This window comes from Neolamprologus brichardi, chromosome 14, assembly GCF_056152115.1.
Source record: "Neolamprologus brichardi isolate AB-2024 chromosome 14, ASM5615211v1, whole genome shotgun sequence".
Taxonomy (NCBI): Eukaryota; Metazoa; Chordata; class Actinopteri; order Cichliformes; family Cichlidae; genus Neolamprologus; species Neolamprologus brichardi.
Genome location: NC_142117.1, coordinates 8,480,039 through 8,498,580, shown reverse-complemented (window position 1 = coordinate 8,498,580; position 18,542 = coordinate 8,480,039). Strand labels below are relative to the sequence as shown.

Sequence of the window (18,542 nt, the reverse complement as noted above, 5' to 3'; positions counted from 1 at the left end):
TTTCCTCCGGAACAGTACGTTCAATTCAATTCAATTCAATTCAATTTTATTTATATACCGCCAAATCACAACAAATGTCGCTTCAAGGCGCTTCATAGATACAGAGAAAAGCCCAACAATCATATGACCCCCTATGAGCAAGCACTTTGGCGACAGTGGGAAGGAAAAACTCCCTTTTAACAGGAAGAAACCTCCGGCAGAACCAGGCTCAGGGAGGGGCGGCCATCTGCTGCGACCGGTTGGGGTGAGAGAAGGAAGACAGGATAAAAGACATGCTGTGGAAGAGAGACAGAGATTAATAACAGATATGATTCAATACAGAGAGGTCTATTAACACATAGTGAGTGAGAATGGTGACTGGAAAGGAAAAACTCAATGCATCATGGGAATCCCCCGGCAGCCTACATCTATTGCAGCATAACTAAGGGAGGATTCAGGGTCACCTGGTCCAGCCCTAACTATATGCTTTAGCAAAAAGGAAAGTTTTAAGCCTAATCTTAAAAGTAGAGATAGTGTCTGTCTCCCGAATCCAAACTGGAAGCTGGTTCCACAGAAGAGGGGCCTGAAAACTGAAGGCTCTCCCTCCCATTCTACTTTTAAATACTCTAGGAACAACAAGTAGGCCTGCAGAGTGGGAGCGAAGTGCTCTAATAGGGTAATATGGTACTACAAGGTCATTAAGATAAGATGGGGCCTGATTATTTAAGACCTTGTATGTGAGGAGCAGGATTTTGAATTCAATTCTGGATTTAACAGGAAGCCAATGAAGGGAAGCCAAAACAGGAGAAATATGCTCTCTCTTTCTAGTCCCTGTCAGTACTCTTGCTGCAGCATTTTGGATTAACTGAAGGCTTTTCAGTGAGATTTTTGGACATCCTGATAATAATGAATTGCAGTAGTCCAGCCTGGAAGTAATAAATGCATGAACTAGTTTTTCAGCATCACTCTGAGACAGGATATTTCTAATTTTAGAGATGTTGCGCAAATGGAAGAACGCAGTCTTACATATTTGTTTAATATGTGCGTTGAAGGACATATCCTGGTCAAAAATGACTCCAAGGTTCCTCACAGTGTTACTGGAGGCCAAGGTAATGCCATCCAGAGTAAGAATCTGGTTAGATACCATATTTCTAAGCTTTTCAGCGCCGAGTACAATGACCTCAGTTTTATCTGAGTTAAGAAGCAGAAAGTTAGTGGCCATCCAAGTCTTTATGTCTTTAAGACATTCCTGTAGTTTAACTAATTGGTGTGTGTTATCTGGCTTTATGAACAGATAGAGCTGGGTGTCATCTGCATAGCAGTGAAAATGTATGCTATGTCTTCTAATGATGCTGCCTAGGGGAAGCATGTATAATGTAAACAGAATTGGTCCTAGCACTGAACCCTGTGGAACTCCATAATTAACCTCAGTGTGTGAAGAGGACTCTCCATTTACATGCACAAATTGGAGTCTATTAGATAGATATGATACAAACCACTGCAGTGCAATACCTGTAATACCTACAGCATGTTCTAATCGCTCTAATAGGATATTATGGTCAACAGTATCGAATGCTGCGCTAAGGTCAAGAAGGACAAGCACAGAGATGAGTCCACTGTCAGAGGCCATAAGAAGATCATTTGTAACCTTCACTAAAGCTGTTTCTGTGCTGTGATGAACTCTGAAACCTGACTGAAACTCTTCAAATAAACCATTCCTCTGCAGATGATCTGTTAGCTGTTTGACAACTACTCTTTCAAGGATTTTTGATATGAAAGGAAGGTTGGAGATTGGCCTATAATTAGCTAAGACTGCTGGGTCTAGAGATGGCTTTTTGAGTAAAGGTTTAACTGCAGCCACCTTGAAGGCCTGTGGTACATAACCGATTATTAGAGATAGGTTGATCATATATAAGATCGAAGAATTAATCAATGGCAGGACTTCTTTGAGCAGTTTTGTAGGAATGGGGTCTAAAAGACACGTTGATGGTTTGGAGGAAGTAATTATTGAAGTTAACTCAGAAAGATCGATTGGAGAAAAAGAGTCTAACTTAACATCAATGGAACTAAGAGTAGCTGTAGATAATATTACATCTGTGGGATGATTATTGGTAATTTTTTCTCTAATGATAAAAATTTTATTTGTGAAGAAGTTCATGAAGTCATCACTAGTTAACGTTAAAGGGATGGTTGGCTCAAAAGAGCTCTGACTTTTTGTCAGCCTGGCTACAGTGCTGAAGAGAAACCTGGGGTTGTTCTTATTTTCTTCAATCAGTGATGAGTAGTAAGCTGTCCTGGCTTTGCGGAGGGCTTTCTTATAAAGCAACAAACTATTTCTCCAGGCTAAATGATGATCCTCTAAATTTGTGACACGCCATTTCCTCTCCAGATTACGAGTCATCTGCTTTAGGGTACGTGTTTGAGAATTATACCACGGGGTCAGGTACTTCTGATTAGAGACCTTAGTTTTCACCGGAGCTACAGTATCCAGAGTCGTACGTAGTGAGGAGGTGAAATTATTAACAAGATAATCGACCTCTGTTGGGGTAGCGTTCAGATAGCTGCTCTGCTCTGTGTTGGTACAGGGCATTGACGATGATAACAGTGGCTGGATTATATTCTTAAACTTAGTTACAGCGCTTTCAGAAAGACATCTACTTTGATAAAGTCCACTCTCCACTGCTGCGTAATCAATTATTGTAAATGTAAATGTTATCAAGAAATGATCAGACAGGAGAGGGTTTTCAGGAAACACTGTTAAATGTTCAGTTTCTATGCCATATGTTAAAACAAGATCTAGAGTGTGATTAAAGTGGTGGGTGGGTTCTTTTACATTTTGAGAGAAACCAATTGAGTCTAACAACAGATTAAATGCCATGTTGAGGCTGTCATTTTTAGCATCAACATGGATGTTAAAATCACCCACAATAATTATTTTATCTGAGCTCAGAACTAAATTAGATATAAAGTCTGAGAAATCAGACAGAAACTCTGTGTAAGGCCCAGGTGGACGATAGATGATAACAAGTAAGACTGGTTTCTGAGTTTCACAGCTGGGGTGGACAATGTTAAGCATCAGGCTTTCAAATGAATTAAAAGTCTGTCTTGGTCTTTCATTAATTAATAGACTGGTGTGAAAAATTGCTGCCACACCGCCCCCTCGACCTGTGCTTCGAGATTTCTGGTAGTTAGAATGACTCGGGGGTGTTGATTCATTTAAGCTAACATAATCATCCTGCTGCAACCAGGTTTCTGTAAGGCAGAGTAAATCAATTTGTTGATCAATTATTAAGTCATGTACTAACAGAGACTTGGAGGAGAGAGACCTAATATTTAATAATCCACATTTCACTGTTTTACTCTTTGGTTCAGATGTGGATACTGTATTGTTCTTTCTTTGTAAATGTTTAAGTTGTTTGTTGCTGGTTTTTAGTTTGTTTTTTGTCTTTTTGGAAGCAGACACAGTCTCTATGGAGATGGGTTTTTGGGGGGGTAGCAGGAGGAGAGAAGCTGCAGAGAGGCGTGTAAGACTGCAACTCTGCTTCCTGGTCCCAACTCTGGATAGTCATGTTTTGAGGGGTTTAATAAATTTGTCGATATTTCTAGAAATGAGAGCTGCTCCATCCAAAGTGGGATGGATGCCATCTCTCCTAACAAGACCAGGTTTCCTCCAGAAGGTTTGCCAATTATCTATGAAGCCCACATCATTTCTGGGACACCACTCAGACAGCCAGCAATTTAAGGAGAACATGCAGCTAAACATGTCACTCCTGGTCTGATTGGGGAGGGGACCAGAGAAAACTACAGAGTCCGACATTGTTTTGGCAAAGTTACACACCGATTCAATATTGATTTTAGTGACCTCCGATTGGCCTAACCGGGTGTCATTACTGCCGACGTGAATTATGATTTTACTGAATTTACGTTTACCCTTAGCCAGCAGTTTTAAATTTCCTTCAATGTCGCCTGCTCTGGCCCCTGGAAGACAATTGACTATGGTTGCCGGTGTCTCTAGCTTCACATGTCTGAGAACAGAATCACCAATTACCAGAGTTTGACCCCCAGCGGGTGTGTCACCGAGTGGGGAAAAACGGTTAGACACATGAACGGGTTGGTGGTGTACCTGGGGCTTCTGTTTAGGACTATGCTTCCTCCTCACCGTTACCCAGCCGCCTTCTTTCCGCAGCTGCTTGGGATTTGCCGGGGAACAGCTAGCGGGGCCTACGCTATCTTCGGCTGCACCAGCTACAGGGGCCTGGCTAGCTAAGGGTGAGAGAAGGGTGCAAAGCCGAGTCTCCAGATCAGTAATCCTGGCCTCCAGAGCTGCAAATATGCTACATTTGTTACAGATATCATTACTGCTAAAGGAGGCCGAGGAGTAACTAAACATATGACACAATGAGCAAGAAAGTGCAGAAGGGACAGGTGAAGTAGCCATGGTGCTAACGGGTCGGCTACGAGCTAAGCTAGCGAAACAGTACAGAGACAGTGAGTGAATACTTTGGCTATAAATTAGGTAGTGAGTACACAGAAAGTGTGCTTCGGATGAAGCACGTGAAGATTATACTGTGGAAAAAAAAAAGAATGTATTTAAAAGTTGTTAATTAAACTGCTAAGCAAATAAGCTACTCAGAAACACCACTGTGTTTGAGCAGGAACAGGAAGCGATACTATACCACAGAGCGAGCGAACACCAAGTGACAGCGCCACCGACAGGACAGCAACGTTCCTATTGGAGCAGCCTTTCAACGCCTCTCTCTGTCTCTCGCTAGCAAAGTTGACCCAGACAACAAAGTAAAGCTATTTTTCGGCTACTAGCCTGACACAAACCCGACATATTAGCCAGAGGCAGTGTTGCCAACTTAGCGACTTTGTCGCTATATTTAGCGAGTTTTCAGACCCCCTAGCGATTTTTTTAGAAAAGAAGTCGCTAAAAAAAAAAAGACGTGAAAGACATTACAAAAATAATAATTGCTAAAAGAAATTTAATTTGTAGTTCTAAATAAATTCTAAATGCATTTAGGACGTTTTTTGCTCACTTTATGTCTCGTCCACGATGTTATTTCTCTCTCCAGCAGCGTAGGTTACAATTACATTAGCATGAAAGAGTGTACGAAAATAAATTTCTTGGAGTGATAATTGATGATAAGCTGAGTTGGAAGTCTCATATAAACCATGTGAAAACAAAAATGTCAAAAACCATTGCTATTCTCTATAAAACAAAGCATGTCCTGAACAAAAAATCATTATACACACTCTATTGTACTCTGTTGCTTCCATATATGACTTACTGTCTGGAGATATGGGGTAATGCATATAAAACGAACACTCTTCCTATTTTCAAGTTGCAAAAAAGAGCTTTAAGAATTATAAACCAATCAAACTATATAGAACCAACTAACATTTTGTTTATTAATCTGAATACCCTGAAATTTTATGATTTAGTTGAATATAAAATGGCACAGATAATGTATAAAGCACAAAATAACTTGCTTTGCCCCAGTACTCAGAAGCTGTTCAAAGTCAGAGAGAGTCAATATGACTTAAGGGGAACAGATTTCTTTAAAAAAAACAAGATAAGGACAAATATAAAGCAGAGATGTGTTTCTGTTAGAGGAGTTAACCTGTGGAATAGTTATGACAGTGATTTAAAAAGGTGTAGTTCATTTTCCTTGTTTAAAAATATGTTTAAAAATAGAGTATTAGAAAAATATATATATCAAGAATGAAAAGAGCAAAAAAAAAAAACAAAAACAAAAAACAGAAAACCTCTTGATTCTTTTGCTTTGATGTAGTTACTTACTAAGGTGGTGGTGTTTTTTCTTGTTTGTTTGTTTGTTTGTTTTGTTTTTGCTTTGTTTGCCTTCTCTCACCCCAACCGGTCGCAGCAGATGGCCGCCCCTCCCTGAGCCGGGTTCTGCCGGAGGTTTCTTCCTGTTAAAAGGGAGTTTTTCCTTCCCACTGTCGCCAAAGTGCTTGCTCATAGGGGGTCATATGATTGTTGGGCTTTTCTCTCTGTATCTATGAAGCGCCTTGAGGCGACATTTGTTGTGATTTGGCGCTATATAAATGAAATTGAATTGAATTGAATTTTATTATTTGCTTCGAGCCCTGTGTACAGGAGCTGCATGCTAAAAGATCTTTTGTTAAAAGGGTTGGCGTAATAAGCAAATGCTTCAGCCAATACCTTTTGATTAGCCTTGTCTCATGCTTTCTTGCTTTGTGGTAAATCTTTGTTCTGTCTTCACTGAGATATTTGAATGCTAATCAATAAACATATCAATTCAAATTCAAATGACCAATTATGCAAATTAGGTGATGACGTCATTTAGCGACTTCTAGCGACTTTTAGGACAACCAATAGCGATTTTCCTTACTGAGGAGTTGGCAACACTGGCCAGAGGTCCCTTTACTACGGTTCGGAGCCGCGGACCTTCAGTAACAGTAATAAATCACAGCAATAGTACATTCACGTAGTTGTAAACAGCATGATAATATATTAAGTAATCCAAAGTATTCAGAATACGTTACTCTCATTGAGTAACGTAACGGAATACGTTACAAAATACATTTTGTATTATGAACTTATGCAGTTTATGCAGGTTTATTCTACAATGGCAGATGGCTGCGTCTCCCTGAGCCTGGTTCTCCTGGTGGTTGTATCCTGCACTTAACCTTTTGATATAAAGCACCCTCAGGTGGCTGCTGTTGTGATTCGGTTCCACATAAATAGAATTGAATTGAAAAATCCAATTCAATTGGTCACATTAAAGACGGGAAAACTTTTAAAATTATTTATTGTGGTCTCATTAATGTAAAATCACAAAAATCTGGCATTTTAACAGAGGTCAAAATACATTTTGGGGCATGTATTTTGTAATCTGTAGTGGAATACATTTTAAAAGTAACCTTCCCAACACTGCACATCACTGCTGAAGATCTGGGGGATTTTTTGGTGGAGAAGAGCAAACAGACACTCAGAGAGCAGTAAGTTACTGTGACACCTACAGACCATCCACCTCACACCTGAAAGTCTGTTTGTGATGAAGTGTAAATGCTAAGAGAAAACCTCTATTTTTTCTTTTGAAGGCTTCGGGACTTGGAGGATTTTGAGGAAAAAGAAGCCAAACCACTTCTGAAAATGGTAAGACTAGAAAATAAAAAAACATGTTCTGGCTTTTCGTCCAAAGTTGACTGGTATTTGGAACTGTTCATTATTCATTTCACCTTCACTAAAGACCTAGTTCCAGCTGAAGACAAGCAACCCCAAACCATGATATTGCCTCCACCATACTTCACCAAGGGAATGGTGCTCTTTTGGTGATGTAAAGTGATTATGCAACTTATTATGAACTTATGCAGTTTATGCAGGTTTATTCTACAATGGCAGACATAACAATCGCACTGCCATTCCATACACCTGGACAGGTAATAGAGTTGATTTTCAGTTTTCGGATTCATACCTGAAGTTGAAGTATTTATTGTTTTATCTGTTCCCCGTTATCTTCCTATGCTTCAACCACAGCAGCAGAATTCTGAAGTGTTACCCAGAGGTTGATTTTAAACTGTTGTCTGTGTGGTGTTACACATAAAAATAACTACGTTTATACTCATGAGCTAATGATTATATACATTAAACAAACACTCAGGCAGGAATCTCCCACCACCGAGGAGCTCGACACCGCGCGTTGTCATGGCGACAAGCACCCCATCTTAAATTTGTCTATAAAGGTGAATTCGCGGTTCGCGCACTGGTTTGTGTGCGGGTGTCGTGCTCGTGACATCTTGCTCTTTTGTGACCGTCAGTAACCCATGCGGTCATGTCTACCCTTCCTTCCATGTCGGCCGGCCCCTAGCACGCGCCACCTCCGCGAGTCCAATCATAACTCAAAGAATGCCCACCCTCTCCCTCCCAACCCGCCATCCAAGTCGTCCCCGTACGACAACACAGCGCGCGTGTCACTTCCGGACCGGGCAGCGCACAGCATCAGCAGGCAGAGTGAGAGCCGATGGATGGACATATGAACGGAGCCGTCACAGACAGAGCCTGAGCACAGACACACTGAAGACGTGCCGGCGATAAACTAACAGAAACACTTACCGGTAAGTTTCCTCGTCGTTTTGTGACGAGCACACAGGATGCTGTGGCACCGTCAAGCTACTCTAAAAAATGAAGACTACTCTGGAAGTAAGAAACTTTATGCGTCTAAAAACAAAAACAGGTCTAAGGGGTTTATTAAATGATGTTGAATGTCACATGTTCTAAATATTTGGGAGCTAACTTAGAGGCCTGCCAAATAAAAGAGCCAGTGACTGAGGGGATTTTATGTACTAAGTATTTTAAATAGCAGTTTTGCTATTAGCTTCCTGACTTGTTTCGTTGCGGGTAAAGATAAATAATGCCCATAATTATTGTTTTTATTGTTTTTTATTTTATTTTTCTTCTTAAATGAAATGTGGGCATTACCTTCCATGTTGTAAAGTGTTTTACTTTAGAATTTGAAACCGGAAGTGTAACTGACGGTAACTGGTTTGTGTTGAATGTTGCAGCTGGAACATCTGTGGCTCACTGCTGAGCGCACTGAACTGATAAAGTCATTGAAATTACACAACATGTTACATGTCTTTGGCCTCACTCTTAATCCTTAATAAGGAATGATTTATGCCCCTTAAAATAATTTTGTAACATTTCTTCATGAGCTAATATAGGTCAGCTTATTACAGTCTTAATTTTTTTTGACGTGGAAACTCTTATAAATGTCCCTTTTCCATCTCTCCTTTGGTATTCACATTTACCCAATTACGAAAAGCAGACAAGTGGAGCACATTTTAAAAGAACATTTGTTGTACTCAAAGGCCCAGAGCGGAAAGTGTGTCAACCTCACCACAATCCTTGCTCTAACACGTACAATCCCAACCTGCTGGCTGCTTTTAGTTTCTATTTACACAGCTGACGGGAACTTGCCTGTGGTGGCAGTTATCAAATGATGCAGGTCCTTTAGAGTGCTCCTGTACCTAGAGACAGAGACGCTGTTGTCTTGCAGGGGATGGTCCGATGTGATCAGCAAACCCACAGACACACACACCACAAACACATACACACACACACACTCTCCTTCCTGCAAGCCAAGACACTAGTCTACTTCATTGTGCTGTTATAAAACACATCTGAAGCTGGGTATGGAGGAGAAACAAGGATTTTTATTTAAATTTACTGCGATTTTTCTGCTTAACTGTGAACACCCTCTAAGCTCATATCGGAGAAAGAAATAAGTTGTTGATTGGCATGCATGCCAGTAGTTTGTGTCACCACAGAAGCAGAGTAAAGCTGCAGTCTGATCCGCATAATCCAAGCAATTGTGTTTTGTGCTTTCACTCGTGTTGAAATCACACTTCATTGGTTTTGATTGTGTCATTATTTTAAATCTGGGCCCTCAAACCAAACACAAACATAGGAACAAACCTCATATCCTATTTCTTTTTACACACACAATCACACACACACACAACCCCGTTCAGCTATCTTAGTGAGGACCTTCATTGATATGATGGTTTCCCTAGCCCCTTTACCATTAAAAATGAATGCCTAACCCTAACCCTTACCCTAAACCTAACCATAACCTAATTGTAACCCTGACACTAAAACCACATTTTGAGCCTCAAAAAGGCCTTCAAACCTGTGAGCACCAGTGTGTGTGTCCTCACAAGTGACTGTAGAATGCAGATTTCGGTCCTCACAAAGATAGCTAGACAGGAACACACACACAGAGTGTGACCCTCTAGCCTTGAGGTGCCCCATTTCAGAGTCGATTGACCCACACAGCCAACGGCTCAAGGAATATATTTGCTAACCCTGACCCCGATTGTTTCCGTTCGGTGCATTGTTTCGCCACAATGTCCTTGTTAAAGTTTCTGCAAGGTTTCGAGGCTGCCTGCTTAGCCGAGTGGGTGTAAGCACTGTGACGTGTGCACACAAAAGACCCCATTCACGCCATCTCCTGAGGAAGCAAAGATTCCCTCACGCACACACAGGCGCACACACATGCCGGCTCACCCCACCACTACGTAGACCGTACCACTATATTACTCAATTAATCCAGTGATTAACTCAGTGAGTGGAGACTGCCTGCAAATCTCTCGCTGTTGCATAAAGCTAACTATTCAGTAACCATTAGTCTACATGTTATGTATACCCATTCTTGAATGCAGGCGATTAGAGCCAGCCTTGTTATTGCAGTTTTGCAGTTTAGACTCTTGATCCTTCTTTTTCTTTGCAAAGACATAGTGCAGCTGGTGTGTAAATCAGGCTGCATGTGGTTGTGAAAAGCCTCTTCTAAACCATCAGTAGGTCAGGATGCTGTCTTATGGTCAGCAAATGGCTATTTAGGGCAGTTAGTGATGTGGAACCAGGACCATCAATCTTTTATTTATGCTCACTTGAGTATATTTAATGTAGCCAAGTGAAATCTGACCTTCATAATATGAGTTATGAAGCCTATAAGCACATAGGTTTGGGGTGCAACTGGGTACTTTTTAAACTGCCTTAGTTTTTCCAACATTTTTTCGCCTGTATGTGTCCGTGAAGATAACTTACGTTCAATTTTGAGGGCTGAAAAATTGAATTACATTTTATTTATGTAGCGCCAAATCACAGCAACAGTTGCCTCGACACATTTGGGCAGTGCGAAAAATGCAGGTGGGCAAGTGGCTGGACCTAAACAAGTTACAGCATTTCAAAGGTCAATTTCTAAGCTACATTTTTATACCAGGCTCATCCTCATCCTTCTGTGTCAAAATAAAATTTGTATTGTCTAATGTTTTTAATGGCTTCATTTACTACGCTAAAGCTATCGTATAAAAAATTAACTGATTCTGAAGGCGACAAGTGGAACTCACTGGTTTTTTGGAAAGGTAGTGAAGTTATCAGGTCCTTTCTCTGCCCTTGCGCAAACTAACTAATGGTAGCTTGTAACACACACAATAGCACTAACCACTATTAAGTTTTAAATATTGTTCAAGATGCAACAATGCTGGACATTGTGTGTTTTTTAGCCTTCAAAATGGGAGTATTACTCCTCTGTAAAGGTTCATGAGGGTCTGCAAATGCAGGATGCAGAGGGACGTTAAATCGCAAAAGATGAACCTTTAATAGCTGAGATACACAAAGTCCAAAGGGCTTCAAAACCACAGCAGGATTCTAAAAAACGGAGAGCAAAAGAGGAACAAGTAAAGTGCAAATGGAGAACTGATAAGGAGAGAAGCAATACTGTTTAAACAGAGGTGAAAACAATCAGGCACAGGGGAATCTTATGAGCGCTACGCAGATGTCCACAAAGAAGCAAGAAAAATCTGTATAAACAAACAGACTTTTTTTAACCCCTCCCCTCATCAACCCCCCCCCCCCCCAAAAAAAAAAAAAACCCAGGAAGTACAGTGCTGTAAAATAGTATTACCCCTTCACGATTTCTTTTTTTGTTTTTTCATAATTTTCACACATACATGTGTCAGTCAGTAGAAAAAAAGCAGAAATGTGAGAACAAACAACAGCTATGAAACATGCTTTCTAGGGCACAGTATGCAAACTTGGTCTTGGTCACACTCTCACAATTTCTTTCCTCTACTGACACTGTGTGTGTGAGAGAGAGAAGGGAAGAGATAAGCCAACAAGAAAAGCTTCCCAACAAACATTTATTGCTCCTATTTTAGTGACGGAAAGATGCCAACTGACCTCAAAGTCCTGACCAAAGTCCAAAGCAGCTGAACTCTGATACTAAGAGCTGTGAAGTTTAAAAGATGTCACTATTTAGCAGTAAGGGATCTCTAAAGACATGACGGGGTGACATTGTGTTTTCTGGTTTAAAATTCAGTGTGTCTGGTCTATCCTGCTAAACTTTCTCAATTTTTTTTAATCTCTCTGTTAAATGTTCTCAATTTTAAAAAAAAAAATCAACTACAATAAAAGCACTGTATCATTAGAACTAAACTAAATTAAAACATAAATCACTGGGCCTTTAACCTCTGCCGTGGTATATAATGTGTCAAACCCTCTGAATGAGTTGAAGCAAAGTGAAGGACAGAGTCACTGAGTTCAGAAGAAAAACAGATTTTAACTTTATTGCTTAATGGAAGTCAGGAGTCATTTTTAACAACTAGCAGAAGATAGTGGAAATTATTTGATATTTTACAGGAGATCTAAGCCATCTGTTCCTTGTTGACACTGAGCAGCAGTGGAAGAAGTTGTAGTCTGCCAGCACCATGCCTTCCTGAATCGTTTTCCTCTCGTTTAATAGGTTGTTTAGCACAGTGCCGGTCATCCATTGTCTATATTTCCTTGAGCTCCACTTTGAGCAAAAGAAAAATGACAAATGGGACAGTGGGGCCAGCAAACGAACACTGTAGAGTGATGGGGTAAAACTTGTGTTCCACCAGGGTACAGTTTTGGTAAGCTTTAGCATCCTGTGATGAAGCAGGGCGTCCTTGCTGGGTAACACCAGGAAGAACCACAGAGCTGCAATTCAATTCAATTCAATTCAATTTTATTTATATAGCGCCAAATCACAACAAATGTCGCCTCAAGGCGCTTCATAGATACAGAGAAAAGTCCAACAATCATATGACCCCCTATGAGCAAGCACTTTGGCGACAGTGGGAAGGAAAAACTCCCTTTTAACAGGAAGAAACCTCCGGCAGAACCAGGCTCAGGGAGGGGCGGCCTTATGCAGTTTATGCAGGTTTATTCTACAATGGCAGATGGCTGCGTCTCCCTGAGACTCCCTATCTCTACTTAATTTTAAAAGTAGAGATAGTGTCTGTCTCCCGAATCCAAACTGGAAGCTGGTTCCACAGAAGAGGGGCCTGAAAACTGAAGGATCTCCCTCCCATTCTACTTTTAAATACTCTAGGAACAACAAGTAGGCCTGCAGAGTGGGAGCGAAGTGCTCTAATAGGGTAATATGGTACTACAAGGTCATTAAGATAAGATGGGGCCTGATTATTTAAGACGTTGTATGTGAGGAGCAGGATTTTGAATTCAATTCTGGATTTAACAGGAAGCCAATGAAGGGAAGCCAAAACAGGAGAAATATGCTCTCTCTTTCTAGTCCCTGTCAGTACTCTTGCTGCAGCATTTTGGATTAACTGAAGGCTTTTCAGTGAGTTTTTTGGACATCCTGATAATAATGAATTGCAGTAGTCCAGCCTGGAAGTAATAAATGCATGAACTAGTTTTTCAGCATCACTCTGAGACAGGATATTTCTAATTTTAGAGATGTTGCGCAAATGGAAGAACGCAGTCTTACATATTTGTTTAATATGTGCGTTGAAGGACATATCCTGGTCAAAAATGACTCCAAGGTTCCTCACAGTGTTACTGGAGGCCAAGGTAATGCCATCCAGAGTAAGAATCTGGTTAGATACCATATTTCTAAGCTTTTCAGCGCCGAGTACAATGACCTCAGTTTTATCTGAGTTAAGAAGCAGAAAGTTAGTGGCCATCCAAGTCTTTATGTCTTTAAGACATTCCTGCAGTTTAACTAATTGGTGTGTGTTATCTGGCTTTATGGACAGATAGAGCTGGGTGTCATCTGCATAGCAGTGAAAATGTATGCTATGTCTTCTAATGATGCTGCCTAGGGGAAGCATGTATAATGTAAACAGAATTGGTCCTAGCACTGAACCCTGTGGAACTCCATAATTAACCTCAGTGTGTGAAGAGGACTCTCCATTTACATGCACAAATTGGAGTCTATTAGATAGATATGATACAAACCACTGCAGTGCAATACCTGTAATACCTACAGCATGTTATAATCGCTCTAACAGGATATTATGGTCAACAGTATCGAATGCTGCACTAAGGTCAAGAAGGACAAGCACAGAGAAAGGAGTCCATGTCCCACAGGGAACAGATGGTGATCTGGGAGAGCAGTGCTGGTAAAATCTTTGATTTATTTATGAGTCTCAAAGGGACACTCGTGGGATGAGTGTGTACAGGAGGAAGGTGGGCACAGTGTGTGTGTTTTTCAGCGGGCAATTTTTTTGAGAGGTGGGGGAACAATGTGAAGCGGCAAGATGAGCCTCTTCCTCCTATGAATAATAAATTACTGCTGCTAAAATGGACTGTTGTAGAGTGTGAATGTGCGCACATACACACACAAGCTGTTTTGACAGACGGTGTTATTTTAGCTGCGCAGCTGCAAAGACGGCCGATGGCCTAAATAGAAACATCAATATACATTATGGTTATTTGTCATAGTGGTGCCCGTAGATAACACCTTAAGAACCTTATTAACCCAGAAACTAAGAGATGTGTAATAACAAAATAATACATAATATAGCACAGAGCTGAGTAGCGAAAACAGCTTATCAAAAAGTGTTAACTAGCCTAAAACCAAAGAGGGGGCGGATTCTCTGATCGTATAGTCTATGATTACAGTCTATGAAAATAGCTCACTTAAACTGTTGTACTGTACTGATAGGTTTATAGTCTCCATCACTAGTTTAATGCCTTGGTAAATATAACATCATGCTCATATTGTATCAACAAGTGGTTAAGTGGTTACCAGTAGTGATGACAGTTTTAAGATAAGCATTTTTCCAGCTCAGTCACCACACCTAACAGCCACATCGTCATATTATTCGTTGGGTGTGGGTATCCTAGTAATCCACAGTAATCGTGATCTGGTGTCTGTGGTGTCTCAGAGTCAATGGGACATTCTTCTACAGCTTGGCATGACATTTAATTTACTTGAATCACTGTAATTATTAATTGAGATGAAGACATTTTATCTGTTTGGTTATACTGTTTCTCTCGACAAAAGAAACATGAAAAAAAAATCTGGTCTTAAACTCAGATGAATGAAAACACGTCCTGATTTCTTCTACAACTACATGCTTCAGATAATTTTTAAAAAATCCATTGATAGGATAATGTAAGATTTCAGTCAACGTAGGCTTTTTAAATTGCAAAATAATCTCAACTCAAAATTCACTTAATGTTTTGCTTTTTCCTTCATGGTGTGAAATAAACATTCATGCTGAACCTATTATTTTTTAGGTCATTGACCAGGTTCTGTATCTATCTTGAAAATTAGATATTGGCACTTTACACTGTGCCTAACTGGTACCTATTGGTAAGGCGCCTTTATATTGACATGATAATGTTGCCTAATTGCCTTCATGGGTTATAGGGAACTACACTTACCAGGAAGTCTGTAAGATAACCTTAACGCTAATCTCTGTTCAGGACTCTGGATAGCTCCCAAACTCATCTTCTGTAGGTTACAGTCTCCGTCACCAAGTGCATATCTGTTCTGTGTGTGTCAGAAGAAGCTAGGGATGAGGTGAAATTTCAAAGATACGCACACATAGTAGAGCCACCTTTTACCCAGTGAAGTAGATGTGAGGTAGTCCCTCTGCGCAAACCTCATCACATTCTCTCTAAATTTTACATCATGGAGTTTAACGGGTGGATTCTTGAGCTATAGCTTGTTTCCTGTTCTTATCTGCTCCTGGCTTGGCTATCTCCTTCTGTCGAGTTGCTTGAATCCTGTCACACAGCCCACATGTAGACTTTCAGAAACCTCACAGTTAGTGTAGTTTATGTCTGTTATAGCTGACCTTTTTACTTTTTTCACTTCTTCCTACGTGTCCCCATCCTTTTTGATTTGTTTCTCCTTATATTTCCTCTCTGGTCTCCTTCCTCACCCCTTCATCTGTCTGTGTTGTTTTGCTGTCTTCGACACTAACAGTGACTGACATTGACTGATGTGCTCTCTTCTTTGGCGTGAGTGCACCGGACACAGGAGTTACAGGGTGGGGAAGGAACATTTGAGTAAGAGAGTCGGTGTGTAACACCATCTCTTGCCAATAACATAATAACAAGCTTCTGCTTTACTATCAGCGAGAACATGTGAGACAGTGCTTTGTTTCAGTTTCAGAATGAATCTCTTGGAAAACCACAGGAGTGTTGTAGACACAAGCATAATTTTGAAACTAGTTTAAAAATTTCCTCTAATGTCATGTTCTGGATATTTTCTTAGGAGTATTGCAGAGCTGTGGGCATTGCATTAGCAGAAAGAGAGAATTGAGAAGGCAACAGAAGAAACAAGGGAGCAACTGAACCAGCACTAGCAGGCACTTCTTCCCCGCTCTCTTCTCTCTGCTTGTCACAGCTTTGCCAAGATGAAGCTGAAAGAGGACCTGAACCCCATGCTGCTGCTCCTCTTCCACCTCATGGTGTGGATCTACACCGTCATCACCTTTCTACCTTCCTACCTCCTTAGCTGGGTGTCCAGACCTGACGGGAGTTTCTACGGCTCAGAGGAGGAGAGAGCCAAGAGAGCCAAAGCTCGTTCGGTCCTGGGACAACCAGAGGGACCATACCGAGCAGTGAGCTCCATGAAGAAGCTGGTCACATCTCTACATCCGGGAGTGGACACACTGGATAAGATGTTCGAGTACGCAGCCATGAGGTTCCCCCACAGAGACTGCCTTGGGACAAGAGAGGTGATTAGCGAGGAAGATGAGCGACAAAGCAACGGGAAGGTGTTCAAAAAGGTAAAAAATGATACGGAAGTGAGGAAGTAAATGTTGTGTTGTAGTAGCAGTGTAGCTAAAAAGGGGCTATCCAACATTCTATTACAGGTACTTAAAGGACTACACACTTTTATCTGTCCCTTAAGTATGCAGCTGCAAACAGCATTTAAAGTTAAGAAGTATGTCTGCTTACAAATGGGGTAATAGAAATAGCATAAGAAGGTGCACAGAGAGTGATATTAGAAGTGGGACTGAAACTGAAAGACTCACTATGCAGTTGCAAGGTGTGGGGTTGGAAGTTGCAGCTAGAGCTGGGAGAACGGTGGAAAAAGGAAGGATTGCATTCGTTGAATTATACAAAGCTGCTCTAGAGAGCAAGAATGAAAATATTGATTTTGAAATAAGTAAAAAGTAAAAAAAAAAGTAAAACGGGTACAATTTCAGGATTTGTCAGGAAATGTGAGACATAATATCTTATGAAAGGTACCGTATATATAAAACATAAGTTTTATATATATCCAACGGATGAATATTTATCATTTTTATTAATTTCTTTCCCATGTGGGATAGCATAGAAGATAGTAAATTGCGACCCATAAACACCTTTGTGTGTAGCTCCATGTAGGAAAAGTGCATCGACAGTGGTTCAGTTATAATTCATATTTTCATAATGACTGTGGTATGGATCTGTGATCTGCATTAACACCCACCATGCAAACCTTTGATCTCATTTAAAGCTTGTTTAAACAAGCTTTGCCTCATTTCTTTATCTAGTGTGAGTTATGTTAACAACGTGCCTGTTAAAGCAAAGCACTGAAATACATGGCACATTTTCTTTAAATCTAACAGGTCCAGCTCTCAGCCCCCAACCTCACATTTAAAAAACCATCTTTTATGTATTTAGGATGAATACCTGAAAACCAGCTATGCAGTGTAGCTTTTAAAGTTACTCACTCTAGACTAAAAAGAGCTTTTGTTGTGAACTATTTTCATCTGCAGATTACTGTTTATTATTGAAGGATCCTGTTATTCAAGTGCAACGCTGTGGCTCAGTCGTGTATTTGTAAGACAATAGTTTTAGAGAGTTATCACTCAATGTGTGGATTTCTATGGTGTGATATGAAAACATCACATCCATTGGATAATAAGCAAGAGATTGCATAGCCATATTGGACAGGGTGTCAGTCAGTGAAAGGAAGCCTCTGATAGGGACTGGGCAAAGAGCAGAAGGATTCTGAGATGTCAATCAATAGGCAAGCTGTCAAGGGTACAGCTTTCAGAAACTAATGAGGAAAAGAGGAGGCTAGACATTTTTCATATTCTAAAAAATAAAGTTTGTAAAATTCCAAATGTCTTCAAAATGTTCCTCTGTGACTTCTCTTGGCCTGCTGTCTAGACAAACCTCTTGTTAATGTTTAAAATGTTTAAAATCCACTTCCAGATGCTGCTACTCTTTCAGCTGACAGCTTGTCTACTAGACCACTTATTTCCTTCAACCTTGCAAATGTTAGGACAGAGGATAGAGTATGAATACAAAGTAGCAAAATCAAAACAGTAAAAAAAAGTATTTGTTATCAATCCAGAATTAGTGTAAATTGGAGCAGAAAGAAAGGAAGAAGACTTCTGCTTTCAAGATTTTTGGCTATATGTTTTCTTCTTCAGTGTGCCTGCACAGTTAGGTGTTTATGTTACTTGTGAATTACATCATTAAACCCAGTGGCCTGATCCCTGTAATCCATTGAATCTCCACTGTTGAAACACTTATTGCTGCAATAGTGCATCATTAGGCTGTTTAGCTAGCTATTGTTCCCAACCAGTGGAAAACAGCACCGTGCAGTCGCTGTGGCTCTGTGTCCTTCTGCGTGCTTATGTGCACTGACATTTATTAACCATTAGGAGCCGGTATAAGCTCACTAATACATGTGCAGGCAGCTCTCTGAACATAATGTGTGAGTGGTGAAGAGAATATCCAGAAGCCTATGCTTATCTTTCTCTCGTGCAGCTGATGACCGTGACATGCAGCAGCA

General features: G+C 40.5%; 1 protein-coding gene across 1 annotated transcript in view; it reads left to right on the top strand.

The window, feature by feature from the left end:
* The first annotated feature begins 7,724 nt into the window (after positions 1 to 7,724).
* The window catches only part of acsl3a (acyl-CoA synthetase long chain family member 3a), a 38,498-nt gene continuing 27,680 nt past the window's right edge, over positions 7,725 to 18,542 (top strand). The window contains exons 1-2 of the mRNA XM_087850759.1: positions 7,725 to 8,082; positions 16,020 to 16,536. Of these exons, the coding sequence (XP_087706885.1) occupies positions 16,162 to 16,536 (375 nt within the window). The 5' untranslated portion in view covers positions 7,725 to 8,082; positions 16,020 to 16,161. The remainder of the gene's footprint in view (positions 8,083 to 16,019; positions 16,537 to 18,542) is intronic.